The sequence below is a fragment of the Ailuropoda melanoleuca genome, chromosome 6 (assembly GCF_002007445.2).
Source record: "Ailuropoda melanoleuca isolate Jingjing chromosome 6, ASM200744v2, whole genome shotgun sequence".
Taxonomy (NCBI): Eukaryota; Metazoa; Chordata; class Mammalia; order Carnivora; family Ursidae; genus Ailuropoda; species Ailuropoda melanoleuca.
In genome coordinates, this window is record NC_048223.1 from 8093591 (window position 1) to 8114561 (window position 20971).

The 20971-nt window shown below is 34.2% G+C and overlaps 1 protein-coding gene across 1 annotated transcript in view; it reads right to left on the bottom strand.

Annotated features, from left to right (window-relative positions):
* SLC25A36 (solute carrier family 25 member 36) overlaps positions 1–20971 on the bottom strand; it is a 38333-nt gene that overhangs the window by 4659 nt on the left and 12703 nt on the right. Inside the window, exons 2-6 of the mRNA XM_002925281.4 lie at positions 20397–20561; positions 15447–15524; positions 12555–12655; positions 4643–4709; positions 1439–1728 (exon numbers count right to left, since the gene is read on the bottom strand). Of these exons, the coding sequence (XP_002925327.2) occupies positions 1439–1728; positions 4643–4709; positions 12555–12655; positions 15447–15524; positions 20397–20561 (701 nt within the window). The remainder of the gene's footprint in view (positions 1–1438; positions 1729–4642; positions 4710–12554; positions 12656–15446; positions 15525–20396; positions 20562–20971) is intronic.

Below are 20971 nucleotides of genomic sequence, written 5' to 3' on the forward strand. Positions count from 1 at the left end.
ATGGCCTAGAACTATTTTCACTGCAAATGTTAATATTTGAAATCTCTTGAGTCCTATACTAAAAACTCATGCCATTTATATATTCCACTCCAAAATATTGTTTATAAACTACCTCTTCTTGTAATGACATCATCTCACTTGAGGAGACAGGGTGCTTACAACTCCAAAACTGTCTCTTACCCTTAGCAGGCCACGGTTCTAGGTATCCCATAGTGGCCAGAACCTAAACAACGCTGATACTGTCCTCTTCTGACTTCTCTTAAAGAAGTTACGAACTTCTCTCAGGAAACAGAGATAAGTTCACAGTCCAACTTGGTTAGAGTTGGTTTTACTCATAATTACATTTTAGAGCAAATACTCATTTCCTCCTAGCCCTGTTTCATTTGTCTTGATATAGCTTTAATCAGAGCCTTAGATTTACAAGGATGAACGTAAATGTTAATCCGTGTAACAAAAGTGAAGCATTTAGATTAAAAACCCAAAGCAGGGGCGCCTGGATGGGTCAGTCGGTGTAGCATGCAATTCTTCATCTCAAGCCCCATGTTGGGTGTAGAGATTACTTAAAAAAAAAAAAAAAAAAATCCCGGGACCTCTGAGGCTCAGTCAGTTAAATGTCTGCCTTCAGCTCAGGTCATGATCCCAGGGTCCTGGGATCGAGTCCTGAATAGGGCTCCCTGCTCAGCTCAGCGGGAGCCTATGCCTGATGCTCCCCCTGCTTGTGCTCGCTGTCTGACAAATAAATAAATAAAATCTTAAAAAAGAAAAAAATCCAAAGCAAAACAAACCCCAAACATAACGAAATCAAAGGCTACACTTTAATCAAACAGGCTAACACTATAAAACTTAGATAGAAATAAATCATTCATATATACTTATTTGCCAACATGAAATCATGTAAAATAGGCTGGCCTTTGGGATTACAGACTTCATTTCAAATTTGGGCTCCTCCACTGAGTAAGCTGTGTGACCTTCAGCAACTTAATCTTAACACTTCTTGCTTTCCATTTGAAAATGAAGACGAATTCTGGTTATATTCTAGCATACTTAGACTTAAACAGAGAAGGTAAGTACTTTGCAGGAATTTTTTGTAGATTAGCCAATAATGTATATAAAGTATCTAGTATACCACGTATATCCATACTTTTTTTTTTTAAACTTGCCCAAACATCACCTGGCTGGAATCTGACTGACTCTGGGCTAAAATGTGACGGTCTAGGGTGCATGCTAAATCTCCATCATGCTACCGTAATATATACTGACCTATTAAAACAGTTACTGACAGAGATTTAATTGCATTATGATGAACTCCTAAGAACTATATTTTGTTTTACTGAATTCAATAAAATCATAAATGTTCTAATAAACGGGCCACTGGCTGACATGGGAAAATATTTCTAAATTAACAGAATTTTACTCATAGAATCTCAACTCCTCTTACCATGTGGATATGCTATAGTTGTGGCACAAGTTTTTGAGGTGGCAGCAGCTAGCATCATTCCCACAAAATCTGTTGCTTCTTTTACAGACTCTTCATCATTTTCCATTGTAGAAGCAATCTTATATTCCAGTAGTTTTTGCTTAATACTTTCATAAATAACGAAATGGATAACAGTCTCTGATATGCCAGCGTATGAAGCAGACATGCCCCTATAAAATCCTCTAAGTCCATCTGTCTGATACACTTTACGAATACATTCAAAAGCGCCCATTCGCTTTTCCCCACGGTTCCTGAAGAGCAAAAAGGAACAATCTTTTACAAAGTAGTACAGGTTTTTAGATAAAGTCAATAAAATATAGTAGAAATATGCCACTCTAAATATAGAATTATCCTCTTTAACTCATGGAGAAGTGAAACCAGAATTTTGTAATGTTCATTTTAGACTTTATTCTTTTGTCCCAAGTTTGTCACCTTAGATGGGTAACATGTAAGTAGTTTATTTTACTAATGCAAAATACACTACAGTAAATCTTCAGTTTCATGTACTCATTGAAGTTTGTATTGTAGGGATAAGAAATAAAATCCTTTAGTCCAAATACACTGTGGCTGCAGCTCAAGATAAAAACAAACTCTCGGGTAATCAGAAGGGGGAATGAAACATGAGAGACTATGGACTATGAGAAACAAACTGAAGACTTCAGAGGGGAGGGGGTGGGGGAATGGGATAGACTGGTGATGGGTAGTAAGGAGGGCACGTATTGCATGGTGCACTGGGTGTTATACGCAACTAATGAAGCATCAAACTTTACATCGGAATCTGGGGATGTACTGTATGGTGATTAACATAATATAATAAAAAAAAAACTCTCACATTGCATCATTAAATCCAGTTCTAAGCTGAGAAGATTTCTTCTGCACTTAATAACATAAAAGAGTGACTGAGACACCAACGATGACAGCACATCACAAAGCAAGGAGTATAATTAATCAATACTTGTGCATCTGCGGGATTCTTCCAAACGCACGCAGTTCTTCCCAAAAAATGACTGTGTGAATTTAAGTCAAATTTCCTATGATCCTTTGAAGGCAACAGCCCTATCTTTCGTGTCAGTATTACGGTGAAGAGTGAATGAGGACCTCTATAGTTATCAAACATTTACTGAGCATTGTGCCAGTAAAACTTCCTTAGCGCTATTTACGGGCAGTGTTATCTACTCTTATATAGGTATATAATTTTGAGTTTATAAAATATTACCTTACACTATGGTTCTCCCAATAGACCCTTATCTATAAGAAATGGGTTTAAATGCTACCTACAGGGAAAGAAACAGAAAATTCACCTATTTATCAATTATATACAACCTATTTCTGACATAACAAAAAACATAATTAAGACACACACCTGATAACCTACAAATTCCTCCAGTTTCATGAACGAATTATTGTCTTGAACTAATAACTGTCCTCAACTAATGACACTGAATGAATACTTTCTTCACTGAATGATCCGTGAAACCAACTGTAATCAGTTTCTGCCAGAGACCTCCTCACAAGAAGTTAAAATGCTACAAGTCCCAAAGGGTAATATGCAAACACATCAGCCCTGTTCTTGATTTCATAGGTATACATTAGCATCCTCAAACCAACCTTTAACTATTACCCCAACCCCATCCCATTCCCCATCACCCCCAAACCTAAGAACTTGCGTTGGCTTGCGTTAGAATTTTAAGTGAAAAAATAATAAGAGTTTTGGGGCGCCTGGGTGGCAGAGTGGTTAAGCGTCTGCCTTCAGCTCAGGGCGTGATCCCGGCGTTCCAGGATCGGAGCCCCACGTCAGGCTCTTCCGCTATGAGCCTGCTTCTTCCTCTCCCACTCCCCCTGCTTGTGTTCCCTCTCTCGCTGGCTGTCTCTATCTCTGTCAAATAAATAAATAAAATCNNAAAAAAAAAAAAAAAAAAAAAAGAAAAAATAATAAGAGTTTTAAGCCATTCTTTTCTCAGGACCACCCCCCTGGCCCCAGATCCACCCTACGACATACTGAAGAATATCCCTGGTAGTTTAAAATAGTATTATATGGACTGGCATCTTCTCATTTCTCTATCATCACCTTTCAGATCTTTGGCTTTAAGAAGTAAACTTCGAATTTTGCTTCATGACACTTAAGATTTCATTTCAATTATTCTGGATGAAACAAGAATTAGAGATGTTTCAAGTCTCCAAACAGCATAAGGTTCAATGTGACAGAATGTGGAAAACACATTTAAATAGGCATAATTATCAATGATTTCTTAGATCAGTCTTATTTATAGTCTATGAGATATATAGACTACTTCCCAAGCCCTAAAAATATAACCGTGAAAATTTGTTACAAGTTTACTCTAGACCAAAAAGTTGAAAGTTTCAGAAGTATTATTATTATTATTATTATATTATTATACAGCAACAGGATCATCTCTCTATAAAAGTATTTCCTTTTCCCCACCTACCATCCTACAGGCCAACAGGAATCGAGATGGCAAGACTCTAAGCTGTACTGCTTCTGGACTTTGCTCAGTTCCCAAACACTCCAAAGGCCCTAAACTTAAGACCTATGAGGTTGGCACTGAGCCCTGCTTCTGCTTAAAATGGGCTCAAAAATAAATTCCATTTTAAAGTTGGTCCCCACTGTTTCTTGGTATATCTCTAGAACCGAGCAGTATATCTGCTCAACATACATTAATTTTGCTACCACAAAGTGGTCATTGATAATAGATGAAATCTATGAATATATAAGAGCTAAATCCCACACCATGCCTCTCTATATATAAGGTTACTAAATTTGAGCAATGATCCTTCAAGATTTAATCTAGACTAGTTGATCATGTGGGCTGTCTTAACTGTTGGGAGACCAATTATAATCATTCATGAGGTAAAATTATCACTTCTTGGGCTTGGCTAATATTTATTCTTTTTCTTTCATTTTCTTTTATTTAAAAACATAACACATAATATACTTTCTTCCCTAGAAAGTCTCATATTGCCAACTCTTATATCACTTTTGCTTTTGACGATAGACCCAAGTTTCAAAAACCAAACAAAAAAAATCAGCAGCAAAAGAGGGGAAAGACGTGGCTAGATATACGGCACTGAAATCTCATGGATATAAATTTACAGGAAAAAATCAGTTGAAACCAACTTTAATTTAGTTTTAATGAATTAACATACCTTGCATCAAGCTGTAACCGAGTCTTTATAAGCCAAATAGGGTTGGTGGCTGTGATTGCAGTAAAACCTAAACAAACATGTTTAAAATGAACTCCGGTAAAAATGAAGAATACACTATTCACTTTAAGGTTTTAAAAATCATATAAATCTATATTTAAAAAAATGTATAAACTATTAATTGATGTATGCTATACACTTCTATTTTACAAACACACACAACCATGAACATTTGTAGTTTATTTCCAATCTACATTCTCAAATTCTGACCATAACTAAAAAATTCTTTTAAGAGCAAAATCTGATTATATATAAATTCCTTTCCCAACATATTCAGAATATTCTCTGGGGCACCCTCTACACTCTAAGCTAAATTTAGAAACCCATTTCTACAGACAAATATATAGAAATTTGGTGTATTTTAAGGCTTTTTAGCATGCAAACTCTACTGAGGTCCAAATCCCTGCATTCAATGTGGATTCTACCTAAAGGTCAGCATTTACTATATTTGAGCTTAGGTTGGCTGTGTAACAGAAAGGGTTGTTGTCTGCCTTTATGAATGCTTTTACGAACATATACTTACTAATACTGTTAAAATAATGGTATCACAGAAGTAAGGTTTCTGTTAGGGTTAAAAGGACAGATCTATTGCTCATCCACTTAAACACATACAAAAACTCAAAAGTTCGAAAAGTTATCCATTGGAACTTCCCTCTCACTTTTACAGACACTGAAGAGAGAAACTCAGAGTAGAAGATAGTTCTAGTTTGCTTTAAAACTTAGAACTATGTACTACCAGTGCAGAAGGGTGGTCTCCTAAGATGGCTCATTCTAGTTAGTAGATTAAGATCTCTGGAACAATTGTTTCTAGACTAGTGCTTATCTTTTACTTTCTATCTTCCTACTGTTAACGGAAAAATAGCACAAAATAGCACAAAAAATTGCAATCTTGATAACGGGAATTTATGAAAATTGCTTCATCTATACAAAATGGGGCTTTAATATATTTCTTGTGAATATTTAAGATCACTACACAAACTTCATAGAACTACTTACATCAAACTGTATTTATTCAATTGGCCTTTAATTCAGTGAAAACATATGCAGAAATGTCTAAGAATGTTAACTATTTTAATACTTTCTATCAAATAATACAGGTGAACCACATTTTTTTAGAAAGGTGGAATATAACCAGCACATTTAATATGAGTAAAGTTATTTCAGGAAGAAAAATGCTGTGGTGCACTTAAAAATAATTTTTTAAGTTAACATACAGTGCAGAACCAATCATACACCTTTTCTTGGCTTTCAAAGTCACTACGGGTATATCTAAAATGCAAAATAATTTAACTAAATTGTTTACAAAGCAGAATTTGGTCTCATAGGTTCTTTTACCTTCTATAATGTCAGATAATTAGCTAAATCAAATTTTATTTCCTTAATCCACTGTTTTAACACCACAGAAATAACCAGATGTCTCACAAAAGGATGCTTAAATGGTATCTATTTATAAAACATGATAAATGGAATAAAAATTTGGTTTGATAACTCCTTTCACTATCTTGTTAATAGTCCTATAGTCTCCATTTCTCTCGAGTGTTTTTAACACTATATACATATGTATAAAACTAGTATGGGACTAACAATTTTGTATGAGCCAGTATTAAAAAAATAAAAATTTAAAGTGTTGGATACGTTATCAGGAACATTTTTAAATAAGAGTTTCTTTTCATATGTAAATTCTTGGTAAAAGGAAAGGAGAAGAAAAATATGAAACTGTTAGAGCCGTTTAAATATTTTACTTGGAAAAGATTTTTCTTGCATGTCCTGGCTTAAATGAGAATAAAGCTAAAGCATTTTTTTTCTTTTCTTGACCTTCATTTTCCTAACTAAAACACTCAAACTAAATACATTCAAATTCTATTTTAAAGCAAATGTGCACCAGACATCAGTGGTCTGGCTATACCCCTCATTTGATGACTTTTGTTTTAAACTTAAATATTTCTATTAGCTAAATGTCTGTATAGCAATATTAGGGGGTTTATTAGTGAAAGGCTGCAAAGCAGCACAAGGCAACAAAATATTCTGCATTATTCACAATGGTTATTAATTATCCTGTGGAAATTAAGAAAAAAAATTTGCTTTTCATGAAATTTTGAAAGCCTAAACAACTGGGAATTCTTACACCAAACTTTAAAAAAAAAAAAAAAAAAAGGCCTAGGTAAAAATCTCAATCTACTATACTTTATTTGAAAAGATGATCACCAAAGTTTTTTTTGAAAAACAGAAATTCTATTTCCAAAAATATAAACTTAGTACCCAAGCTTAATATTCTTACAAGTCACAAAATTCCTCAAATTAAAGGCTGAAAAAATTCCATATATGGAAACCTTAAAATACTGCAATATTTATAAATATTACTAGAAATGAATTTTTCAAATATCCATGAATAAAATTTTTAATTATTCTCTGTACATATTAATGAGCAATGACAGGACGCAAACAACAGGTATTTCTCACTTAACTAAAATTAATTTCCAAATACAAATTAATCTATGGGACAGGAAACATTAAAATTCAGGTAAGTGAGAGTACTGTCATCGTATCCCTCTATAATTGTTACTATCAGTAATCTGTGCTTACTAGAGTTGTTGTGGCTCACCTCTCCCAATAAGCTAGCTTTTAATAAAGACACTAGCCTAAATGCCAGCAAACCATTACGTTAGACAGGATCGAGGCATAACCCACAGCCTTTTAGCTATTGGTCTTTAGCACAGTTAAAACTCTGGTCCTAGAATTTTATGCTATTAACATTCTCTTAACCACAGATACCCTATCTAATAAACTAACTAGACATTATTAAGCTAATTAGTCCTATAAAATATAGTCTATTAATTCAAGAAATTAACAAGTGGAAGAAGCAAAAATTTATTACTAACTTAATTATATATGGTAAGGCAATGTGAAGTTGGCCAACAGCCAAAGTTAAACAAATCTTCCTACTTCTAACAAAAACATATACAAGGATACTGGGAATAGCTTCCCTGAAGTTTAGAAATTTACTATTACTTTTTATTTTGGCATTTAAATTTTGTGAAATTTTGAAAATATTCTAGTTCATATTAATATTCAGAGCATCCTGTTAAACGTTAAAACTGACTTAGAGTCATATGAAGGATCTATTTGTAGGTTAAGAAGAATATTGCTCTAGTCAGTAAAAGCGAAGTGGCAGTGTATTAGCCATACTGTTAGCAGTGCAGTTAGAATTTTATCAGAATTTTTTTTTTAAACTCTCAAAATGCAAGTTTTAAAGTTTTGCTTTGTCTAAGACTCCATTTGATAACGCAAAACAGATTAACAGAAATCCTGCTTATAGGAAACTTGCTGAAAATGTCTATTTCATTAAGTGAGTGATACCTGTGGTATTGCTTTTTCAGCACTTTTTATTTCATCAAATTCTGTAAGAACAAAGCCCACCTAACTTTCTAAGAGAAATACATTACAACTACAAAAAAACAAAACAAAACAAAAAAACCAACCCAATTAAAACTAAAACAGCTTAGATCCCATATATTCTTACCCTGCATTTATTGGAAAGTAATGGTAGGTATTAAGATCAATGTTTTTGCAAGAAAGTAGAAAGCTAAGTATCAACAGACAAGAGAATAGAAAGCACTGTATTAGACTTTTAGAATATGTTATGCTAAGCAAAAAGAGAACTACTATTTTTCCTAAAAGTTGTAGGATGGTATGATACCATTTACAACTATGTATATCTTAAATATTGTCATCAAATTCTTTTGAGGTCAAGGCTATTATGGCCAAGCTGAAGACCCCAGGCTTTTATTACATGATGACTATAAAGTTACCCCATTCTTCCTTCTAGAAGGAATATTCTAAAGGGATCAGAATTAAAGTTTTATGAAATACTCAGAACGCACACACAAATTCAGGAAATAAAAATTCATTTCCCGCCTTCTATTAATTCCACAGCTATTATATATTCCCAGGGTGTGTTTCTTATAACTAGAGGCTGCAAGAGACGCTCAGATCAGTACTCACGAGGTTTAAGTTAGTCCATATTTCTACAGGAAGTGACCTGCGGATGGGGAGCATGAGATGACACGATCTCACTCTTTTCTCGGGAGAAATGTACAGTAAATGCCTAAAATAGACACAGGCTTTTCTGTATCATAACAACAAGCAGTGACCTCATCAGAAACATGTGTACAAAATGAATCCCATTGGAAGGATTTCAGAAATATTAACTGTGAGATCTAACTTTTTTGAAAATTTTAAGTTAAAAAACAAAAAGGAATATCAGAATGGGCCATAATTTAAAAAAAAAAAATGCACCGAGTACTGAAAATTCTGCCATCTGCAGCAGTTTCAGAGTCTAAATACTTACCTAAAAGATGAATTTTGCCTTAGAGAAAAAAAATGCTAACCTTGTCAACGGGGAATCTAAGAAAATATTTCGAAGGGATTATCATATCCCATTTTCCTAATCATTATCTACCATGTTCAGAGGTGAAGTCACAATTTTCTATACTTTTAACAATCAGCTTACTTAGTGAATCTTTTTTTCTTAGTAAATCTTAAAAAAAAAAAAAATCAAAATATTTCAAGTAGCATTTTGTAATTATTTTAACTTTTAAAAATTAAAATAAAGTATATGTTGCTACAATTGTACCTTTCACCTTTTGCACTATGGCCAATAATACTGCACATCCATTTTTATGGAATATTTTGGATTATTTTGTATTTAATTTCTTGTGTTCTACAAAACAAAAAACAGGAAGAATGTTTATATACAAACACACAAAACATCTGTCCAACCATCCATCTGGCTGAATAAATTGCCATGGACAAATAAAATATTAAAAAATATATTTTATATAGGCAAGACAAAATTTCTCCTTAATGAGTAAAAACTTAACCTTTAATAATAAACTTTAAGTCAAACAGGAAAATGTATCTTGAAATATAACAGTGAATGCTATTAGCAAATAAAACCCACTAGCTATGTAGTAAATGTGAAATGATTACATTATTGGTATTTTAAAAATTAAGCAGTAACTGTTTGAATATATAATCCAATAAAAATGAGAATTCTTTTCATTTAAATCTGTAATGTTGTATATAAAAATCTGCTATGCTCCAGATAAAAATTTCTGAAAACTGGGAATTACTATAAAGAAACCATACTATTTTTTGTAGGCACACTCGTGTCTAGGTATATAGAGAGGGATATGCAGGTTCATTCATTTAAACAAAAACATACAAGTAACCTCAACAAAACAAATACTCTTCAGTGTAACAAAGGTTACATGTAAGAAAATAAAAAAAGCAGGTAAAACACAGTCAGCATTACTTAATTTTATTAAATAGCCTTCCAACTGGAAATAATTTTTCAATTTATACCTCTAAATTTAGGTTTATAAAAGTCTTATAGTATTCCCTTGAAAAACCACAACAAACCAAAATAAGATCCACTTTAAACTGTCATTTTGATTAAAAAAAAAAAAAACAAAACTTTACTACCTAAACACTTGAGTTCATATGGATAAAATGCAAAATCAAAACTGGCTACCTGGAATAAAAATTATGTACAAGGTCTGTTATTAAAATCCTTAATGTGTGTGTTGTTTCATGTGGCAAAATCTTGCAGGCAATATCATTAAACAGTCTATTTTAGTGCACTTTTTGATACCAAAGTGACAAGGTTAGCATTTTTTTAATAGCCAGTTAAAAAAACGATTTTTCACATGACTGCCTCTAAGCACTTTGCACCCCCAATTCATATTTAGAAGACTTCTAAAAATGATCCTGAAGAAAAACCAGAGCAATCTGGTCTAAATATTTCAAGAATGAAGGGGGCAAAAGGCTACCTTAGTGACTTTGCATGGGACCATTCAGTTCCACCAACCACGTAGCTATGTATAAAAACTGCGAAGCTAAGTGTTAATGCTCGTGAATAGTGCAAGGAAGCTCTGAAAGCACAATTCTCAGAAAAATGTAACTGCAAACAAATGGAAGAAGTATTTTCAAATTACACAGTAAGTACATAGTGCAATAATCTCTGAGCAATGATAAGACCATCAATTTACAAAAATTCAAGGAATTTGAGTTGGAAAACAGTTATCAATATAAAAACTATGAGTTGACATTTGTACACATTTGAGAGAAAAGTGCAAAATGACAATTCCACTGAAATTCTTTACATGACACAAAAGTAGTAATAAACTCTGATAAGATATTCTAATGAAAAAAGATGTTCCACTGGGAATTAAGATATTCTGAAGCCCTAAATCTGTACTACTGAATATGTAACAACTATCCTCGACTACAAATGACTGCTCATCCACTTTCTTGACTTCAAGTCTTCCAAAACAAACAAAATGATTAGCATTTCTTTAATAATTTTCTGGGGTTAAAAAACAAACAAACAATGGTAATCCAGAAATATATTCTTAAAGATCCTAATATAGCAGTTATATAGTTTGGAATTAGCCACTAATTTTTACCTTATACCCACTCAAATTTGAAGAGGAAAAATCATATCCATACTCAACATCTATAAAAAGTACATTAAAAAAAATTTCTAGTTGTAACTAGATGATCTCTATGGTACTAAAGAACTAGTTCTCCAAATCCAAATCTTTGTAGAGCAACCTACATTCCAAAGATAAGGTAAGAGAAATTCACATAAATTACATAACTTGCCCAAGATCTCTCCTCCTGGGTAAATAAGAGTATTTCACCACCTTGACCTCTAAGGTTTTTACCTTTCAGCTTTAAAACTTCAATGAGTCAGTCAACAATTACCAAATATAAAAAGCCTTGAAAATAATTTGTGAGGTATATGGTAGATTATACGGCTATTGACCTTTCAGAAATTAGTTATTTCCAATTTACACTTGGTTCGTTAAAATGTGGTTCAAATTGATCCAATTTATTTCTAAACAGAAAATGGTTAACAGTTTAAGGCACTCATTATTAAACATGTAACTGACACCAATTTACTGCTCAACAGTTGATGAAAGTAGTTAATAATTTGCTTTATAGTCATAGCATAATTTGGAAATGTGAGGTATGGTTAAATATACAACAAATCTCAGAAAACTGCAGAGAATGAACCAAAGGTCACGGCTTTGTCTAACACGCATTGCAACAAATGATTCCAGAACCAGACTGGTCAAATCAATCTCCTAGTTTATCTTTAAGGCAGTACAGAGGCCCAGAACTAGTTGCTTTAATTCAGAATCATATATACTCAACAATGATAATAGAAGAGTCCCTGGAAAACATTTCTATAGCAAGCATGTACACATAGCCAGTGCCTAAATTTCAAGTACTATCTACTGTGATTTATATGGAATGCTAAACATATTTTTCAAAATACATATGTAACGGTAACTCTCAGTTATCAGTAATAAATACATCACAAAAATTTCAGCATTTGAGCACAGGACAAAATGAATACTTTACCAAGAACTGCCGGCACATTTCAGACAGAAGCCAAAACATGCAGCAAAAAGGGAAAAGGCACTAACAGAAATTGAGGAGAGAAGAGTAAATTACAGCTGCATAACTTATTTATAGTGTAATTATGGTTGGATTCTTTAAACTGTCAAAAGTGATCACTAAATATTCAGTGGACTACACAAGACAACGTAAATATTACACTACCTGTACACTATCACAAACCCGATTACAAAAATGCCAACTTATAACAGATTTTAAGTATACCTCCTGATCAAATTTACTGTATACCAATAAATGTAAGAATCATATATGTAGATGCTAATCAATGAAAAGCACATTGTCTTAACTATATAATGTAAAATCATAATTCAATATTAAGTCTCTAGGTTTTGAAATTTTTTTGCTTTTTAATATTATATATTCATACCTGCCATTGCAGCTGAAATCATGTGTACCTGGGTAGAATCCGGATCAAATACACCATTCAACTTTTCCTTGCAGTTTGAATAAGCAGCAAAGTATATTGCTCTAAAACAAAGATTTAAATTTTATCAATAAGCATGTTGCATAACTCATTAGATTTAAATGACAAGTAAATTGATCTTCATAATTTTAGAGAAATCTAAAGACAAAGTCTTAGCCACATTCTCATGTAACATAAGGTTAATTTACATATTTTTTCCATGTAGACTGAGGTATGTTTTGCATTGACTCATTAAATGACAAACTTCAATGTAAAGTTCCTCAAATGTAAAGCATCCTCCAACAAAAAGACATCTACCACCCTGACCCAATACTTAAACAGAAACAAAAACTATTTGTATAAGATTTTGATGTTTGGAAACATATGAATAAGGCTGGAAGGCTTATGTTAATGGAAAGGTTAAATTAAACACACTTGAATAAAGACAGTATGAGCACTTCAAAAAATTGCTAAATATATAATTACTATAATTAGTTGATACTAATATAAAGTATTACTATTAACATATAATATGTATGTTATATGTATATATAACATACTTTAAGTGGGGAGAGGGTGGTAGAACTGACCCAATTCATCAAAGTATGTTAAACAATTTTGAGATACTGTGGTATATGCTACTCTATATTATACACAGAATAGTTCACAGTATCCTTAGACAGAATTACAGAAGAAATGAGTCCCATCAGGTCATGTCTTCTATTGTTTATAAACATTCCATTAAATCTGTAAATATTTCCCCTCTTATTACTATGATTTCATGCATTCCAACCACCTCAACTGATTAGCCTTCCACGCTTTGAAATATTTGCTTGCAGTATCAAATCCTTTTATGTCCCAACAACCCTGATTATCTGTCCAATAAGGAATATAATAGGCAAACAAGTATAAATGAGGACAGTCTCACTGTTGTGCCCTTTTTAATGTGCTAAAGAAAAATGGGAAGTTAATATAATTTAAAATGAAACATTCTACATTATGAGCAAGAAAAACAAATAGAATACAGTTAATGATGACGAACTGTGAAGAGGTATAAACAGAGCATTCCTAGAAATGAGTAAAAAAGACCTTTTAATGAGAAGATAGGCAACGAATATATACAGGTAATTTGTAGCAGAGATACACAAATGGCAAATCATTACAAGAGGGAGGGTGTGACTGCACCCAAAATTAAACAAATGTATATTAAATCAGTGAAAACTGGGGACCCTGGGTGGCTCAGTCAGTTAAGTGTCTGCCTTCGGCTCAGGCTGTGATCTCAGGGTCCTGGGATCAAGCCCTGAGCCAGGCTCCCTGCTCAGTGGGGAGTTGGCTTCTCCCTCTCTCTCTGACCCCAACCCTGCTTGTGTTAGCTAATAAATAAATAAAATCTTTTAAAAAAAAAAAGAAAGAAAGAAACCCACACACACAGTGAAAATCATGTTTAGTCTATTTGGCAAGTATTAAAAGACATGAATAGTAACCAACATGAGTAATATGTCATAAAGAGCAACTGATTCACTACTTGAGAAAAAAATATGGGATGCCTTTTCAGAAGGCAATTAAGTAATATTCATTAATTTCAAATGTGTATATGCTCTTTTACACAGAAACTCTACTTATAAGTATTCTAAAAAAATATAAAGTATTCAAAGATAAAAGTATAGCTATGTTCACAAAACTGTTTTCAACAGACAAAATGTGGAAATAAACCTATAGGTTTATCAATAAGGGAATGCTTATTAATGACAGAATAGTCATACTATGTGATTAAACAAAAAATACATATTTCGATGGAAAAAGCTTCAAGACAAATTTGGTGAATTATTTTAATATGATTAAATGAATGTAAATGATAATTAAGTATACATATTATGCACTTCACATACACAATAAGCCAGAAAAATTAACAGAGCTATACACACCAAACTGTTTTATTAATAACAGTTATCTCTGCGGAGAAGAGTAAGTGCCTGTGAGAAGGCATATAGCATGAGATGAGGTGATGTGTTTAAGATGGAATGTCAACCTTTATGCTATACTTTTTACTTTCTACAGTAAGGATAAAACTTTTTAAGTTTATTGATTTGAGAGAGAGGGACAGAGCATGTGCAGGCAAGTGCACAAGCATGCAAGTGGGGGAGAAGGAGCAGGAAGGAGCAGAGGGAGGGAAAAGGAGAGGCAGAAAAGAACCTCGAGCAGACTCCACACTTAGCACAGAGACCCAGGCCAGGCTTCATCTCATGACCCTGATATCACCCTGAGGTGAAACGAAGAGTCTGACCCTTAACCAAATGAGCCACCCAGGTGTACCAAGGTAACTTTTCAAGAGAAAAAAGAGCCCATAAAAAGTTGAAACCCAATAAATAATAAGACATGTATCTAGTACATGGGATACAGAGAGCCATTTTCACTCTGAACGGAAACTCTATAGTATTTTATTACAGAAGAAGTAAATCTAAGATAAAAGGGTATCAGAGAAAAATGACAGGGAATTAATGTATTAAGGCCTTTTTCAGCTCTTTTAATAGGGAATGAAATTATTCTGTTTAGCTGGTCTGCTAAGCCAAAAAATAGGGTTAGTTCTAGAATCTAGGTATTCCTCTTTCTCATTGTTGGTTCCCTTAGTTTGTTCTTTGCCTTCGGAAGTTGGTACAAAAACTGTATTCACAATGATTTCACTAAGAAGTCCTTTGCACCTGGGCAAACTGCCCAAGCTTTTACATGGTTACTGATACCTGTTTTTATACCATGGTGCTTTATCCTTACCATCTTGACTTCTCTTCAGCATCTTCCATCATTAAGCTTGAAACAAAAAAGATTGCCACGATTTTAACATAAAAAAATTCTTTTTACCTGGAAGGAGCCACCCCCACTAAATTGGGACCTAATCCTCTGAACAAGGAACGAGGCCCTTCTTTTTCCAAGATCACTCTGAAAGAGAAAAATATTATTTAGAAAGGAATGTCGTTCGAAGTCTAGTACTTTATTTGTATAGCAAACTTAAGACTTTTAAACCTATAGGTTTCTGCTCTAATGTTGTGCTTCTCTGGTCAGTTTTTCTTACGAAAATCTGTTTTTCTTGACATAGCATAAATTGATAATCTTAAATGATAAAAACAATTCCAATCAGATTCTTTTCCAAAAGTTTTAAAGACTACAGTATAATTTCTGTATTTTCATATAATCACGCTCTTATCGTTGATATCCTCCATTTTACAATCTTTACCAGCAAATTCAATTCCCAATCAGAGATTTAGTTCTCCGTCTAGTCATTTGAGGTCCTTTCTTGACATCAGATAACTCTCTCAGTAATGCAGTATTATCTCATTCAATCAATGAAATGCTGTCAAAATCTGGCACCCTAACCTCCTTTAGGGTACTAAAATGGTTAGCCTGTTACCATTTCTCCCGCTATTCAGTTAACATTTACTATACTGAATACTTACTGTATAAAAACTAAGCAGAGTAAAAAGAAAAGAAGGTGAGATGCCTGCCATTGAGAAATCTGATGTGCAGTTGTCGAAAAAAGAATTATATTGAAACAAATAATTTAACGGACTATATTAATAAGCAAATACTATACAAGCCAGATACATATGCCCAGTAGGGAAAGGATGAGGCATGTCTAAGTCATGGAAGGCTTTCTAAAAGTGAGTTATTAAATTAAGCTTGGAAGTGAGAAGAAACAGAAACTGGAAAAAGTAAGTATTTTAACTAAGAGTTAACAGGCTAGGGCAGTAGTTCTCAACCACTTACATGCATAAGAATGATTTCTTTAAAGACAGTTGAATATAATGGTGAAATAAGGGCCTGAGATATGGAGCCAGACTTCTTAATATGAAGACCAATTTTGGTAAATGACTAGCTATAAGAACATGAAGTAATAACCTTTCTCTTATCCTTATTTTCATCAACAGTAAACAGAGAAAAAACAGTACTCTTTTTCTGGGTTGCTGTGAGGAGTAAATAAAGAAAGAACTTAAAAGAGTATCTGGCTCCCAGTAAGTACTTCATAAATCTTAATATTATGATTACTACTGAGTTTGTTCAAAATGCGTATTTCTCTGATCTCACCCTCCAAGTATTCTGATTCAATAGGTATAGGACAATGCTCAGGAATTTGCATTTTTACCATGCTTCCAGATGACTGACACAGGTGATACAGAACCACTTCTGATAAAACTAGATTAGACAGAAGCAGAGTTCAAAATACCAAATGATAGAGAACTTTTTGAAGATTCAGTGTTTGTTAACCTTTTCTGTATCATAAATCTCTTTGAAGAATTAAGAAAGGTAAATGTTCAGGGTGCCTGCGTGCTCAGTCGTTAAGCATCTGCCTTCGGCTCAGGTCATGATCCCAGGGTCTTGGGATGGAGCCCCGCATCAGACTCCCTGCTCGGTGGGAAGCCTGCTTCTCCCTCTCCCGCTCCCCCTGCTTGTGTTCCCTCTCTCACTGCGTCTCTGTCAAATAAATAAAATCTTTTTTTTTTTAAAAAAAAAGAAAGGTAAATGTTCTTAAAAAATATAAATATATATATATATACATATAATGTGTATGTGTATGTACACACACACACACACACACACACGTTGGGGCGCCTAGATGGCTCAGTCGGTTAAGTGCCTGACTCCGTTTCAGCTCGGGTCATGGTCTTAGGGTAATTGGACTGGGTCACATTGGGCTCTGTGCTCCGCAGGGAATTTGCTTAAGATTCTCTCCCTCTCTCCCTCAGTCCCTGCCCATATTCACTTGTGCTCTCTCTCAAATAAACAGATAAATAAAAATCTTTTAAAAAAATACACATTTGTGGGGCGCCCGGGTGGCGCAGTCGTTAAGCGTCTGCCTTCGGCTCAGGGTGTGATTCCGGCGTTCCGGGATCGAGCCCCACATCAGGCTCCTCCACTGAGAGCCTGCTTCTTCCTCTCCCACTACCCCTGCTTATGTTCTCTCTCTCGCTGGCTGTCGGTGTCTGTCAAATAAATAAATAAAATCTTTAAAAAAAAAATACACATTTGCAAACATAATTTTGCATTAAATTTCATGTAATTTATAGACCTCTTGAAATTCATCCATGAGCCACCTAGGAAACTAAGAGCCCAGAGGGGGCGGGATTCCTAAAGTCCGTGGTTAAGCCATGAAACACTTCACTCACTAGAATGGTTATAGTAAAAAGGTCAGACATAGTAAAACAAGGGTTGGCAGGGGTGCCTGGGTGGCTCAGTATCTTAAAAGCGTCCAACTGTTGACCTCAGCTCAGGTCCTGATCTCAGGGTTGTGTTAGCCCTGAGTTTTTTTTTTTTTTTTTAACAAAAAAACCAAAAAACAAAAAAAAACAAAAAACAGGAGTTGATGAGGCTGTGCAGAAATTGAAAATTTCATTCATTGGTGGTAGGAATGTAAAATGATGCAGCTGCTTTGGAAAACAGTGCAATAGTTCCTCAAAATGTTAAACATAAAGTTACAATATGACCCAGAAACTCCACTCCTAGCATATCCCCCCAAAATGAAAATATACATCTCTATAATAGCATCATTCAGAATACTCCAAAAGTGGAAACAAACCAATGTCTATCAACTGATGAATAGATAAACAAAATGTGGTATATATCCATATAAAGCAATACTTGACAAAAAGATACTTGTTACAACATGGATGAACCTTGAAAACATTATGGTAAGTAGAAGAAACCAATCACAAAAGACTGTGTATTATATAATTCCATTTATACAGAGTGTCCAGAATAAGCACATCTGTAGTGACAGAAAGCAGATTAGTAGTTGCCTAGGGCTAGGGGATGGAGGAAGAGAGAAGGCAGAAAATGAGAAGTGACTACTAACAGATAAAGGTTTATTTTGTGATGATGATGAAAATGTTTGAAATTTAGAAGGTGATAATGGTTGCACAACTAAACAATCTAAAACAAACTAAAAACAATCAAATTGTACACTTTACATGGGTTAATTTTATGGTATGTGACTTATACTTCAGAGATGTTAGGAAAAAACAGAAGCCATGAAACAGATTGCTTGGGACAGAGCTCCTTAGTACGGAAACAATGGGAATGAGAGTAAAAAGATGTTAAGGCAGAGAATGCAAACTTAGAAGATACCTATACACTAATGGCAGGTGAAACATGTTAAACTGACTCTAAAAGAGGGCCAGAAAAACTGAGAAATTAAAACAAAGCTGAGAGGGATTCCTACTACTGCTGAGAAAAATCAGAGAAAGCAAACCACTGAAAAATAGAGTAAAAAAATATAGTACTACTGTGGGGAGCCTGGATGCCTCAGTTGGTTAGGCATCTGACTTGATTTCAGCTCAAGTCAGGATCTCAGGTCACAAGATTAAGCCCCACAGGGGCTCTGCGCTCAGCTCAGAGTCTGCTGGTCCCTCTTCCTCCCCCTCGGCCCCACCCTTCTGCTCGCTCTTAAATAAATAAAAATATATAGTACTGTCACAAAGGTCAAAGAAAGAAGTTTAAGGAGAGGTAATCAGTGGTAATAAAAGTCAAAATCACGGACGCCTGAGTGGCTCAGTCAGTTGAACATCTGCCTTTGGCTCAGGTCATGATCCTGGGGTCCTGGCATGGAGTCCCATGTCGGGCTCCTTGCTCAGTAGGGAGCCTGCTTCTCCCTCTGCCTACTCTGCCTGCTGCTCCCCCTGCTTGTGCTCTCTCTCAAGTTCTGACAAATAAAATCTTATAAAAAAGTCGAAATCATGATACTGAAATGACCCATTATTAATAGGTAAAATATTCTATTTTATCAAGATATTATTAATCAGATTAATACTCTTATCAGATATTCATCTATAATATGGCATTTTATTTGTTTGTTTATATTTAAGAAGGGGGAGGGGCAGGGGGAGAGAAAATCTCGAGTAGGCTCCACTCCCAGCACGGAGCCTGTCACAGGACTACATCTAACAACTCTGAGATCACGACCTGAGCCAAAATCAAGAGTCAGATGCTTAACCTACTGAGCCACCCAGGTGTCCCTATAATTATGGCATTTTAATCCAAAATTATTAACAATTTTATTCTACCTATCATGTACCAGATAAATCTGAAAAAGAAAAGATTGATGCTATCTTTTGGTAACTAAGGTAAACACATGATATTGAATTTATTTGCTGCCACAAAATAAACACTACTGAACGAAGTTCAAATAGATTATGTACCAAGTGGCCTGATAAGGCAGATACAAGTTACACATCTAAGTCTTAACATATAAAATGTAATTTCAATAGTTTTGAAATTTCAAATCCAATGTGCAATATAATGAAGTATGATAATATGTATAAATAAAATCTTTTTCAAACCAAGAAATGTCAAACACTGAATCACCTCTTAAAATCAGTAGAACACTGCTTTAAATTTCAGCTATGTGTAGGTTATATAAAAATCAGAGTGCCATTAAGTGGATGTACTTACTGTGTCAGTACTTGGAAAATGAAAAAACACACAAGAGCTGGCATTTAACACTATCACATTTCAAAGACAAATAAATAATCCAGAATAGAATACCTATAATACTTTCAGAAAACAAATCCATTGAATAAATATAAAAAATATTCCAAATACACATGATTTGGAAATAATATTACATTTTATATTATCCAACTAACTGTTCCTCTCCATTAGGGATAATCATTTCTGATGAATTCAGGGTGACTCTGTTAGTAGGTTTGTAAAAAACCTTTTTAAATGTGGCACAACATAAACAAACAAAACACAGGGATATCATTAAGGTAAACAGCCTAAAAACAAAACAAAACAAATTCATGAATACTGTGCTCTCACTTTAGGCAATGGAGAGGTCCAGGAGAAACTACTCGGTTAACACTGGCTCCAGCCATGGTGTTCAACTGAACTTCAGAGATATAAAGTGTCACAGAAGATGATTGCAGCCGTGTTTTTACAACTTCCAGTGGACATGTCAGAATAGCTCCTACTGTACCACCACATCTACAAAAAAATGCAAAGAACAAATCTACTTACTCCATAAATTAGTACACACATTTAGACTGTAAAATGAGTGGGCAACTGGGGCTTCACCAAGGTACTAAAATGTTAAGATTGTTGATTTTAAAAGACTAAACAATTTTAATGTTTCATTTATTTGACTGCATACAAACACCTTCAGTAGCTAAAAAGAACTGAGCTTAATATTTACCTAGCAAGCATAATTAAAGAAGACTCCAAATGATGGGTACTGTTACTAAAATTTACTGCAAAGTAAAGGGTTTATTTGGTGCTCCTTGCCCAGATATTACTTGCGGTTGTTTACAATGAGATCACTATCTGAGGTACATCCTATCGCTCAAACTCCTCCAGCTTTCAAAACTCAAGATATGGTCTTTACAGCAATAAAAATT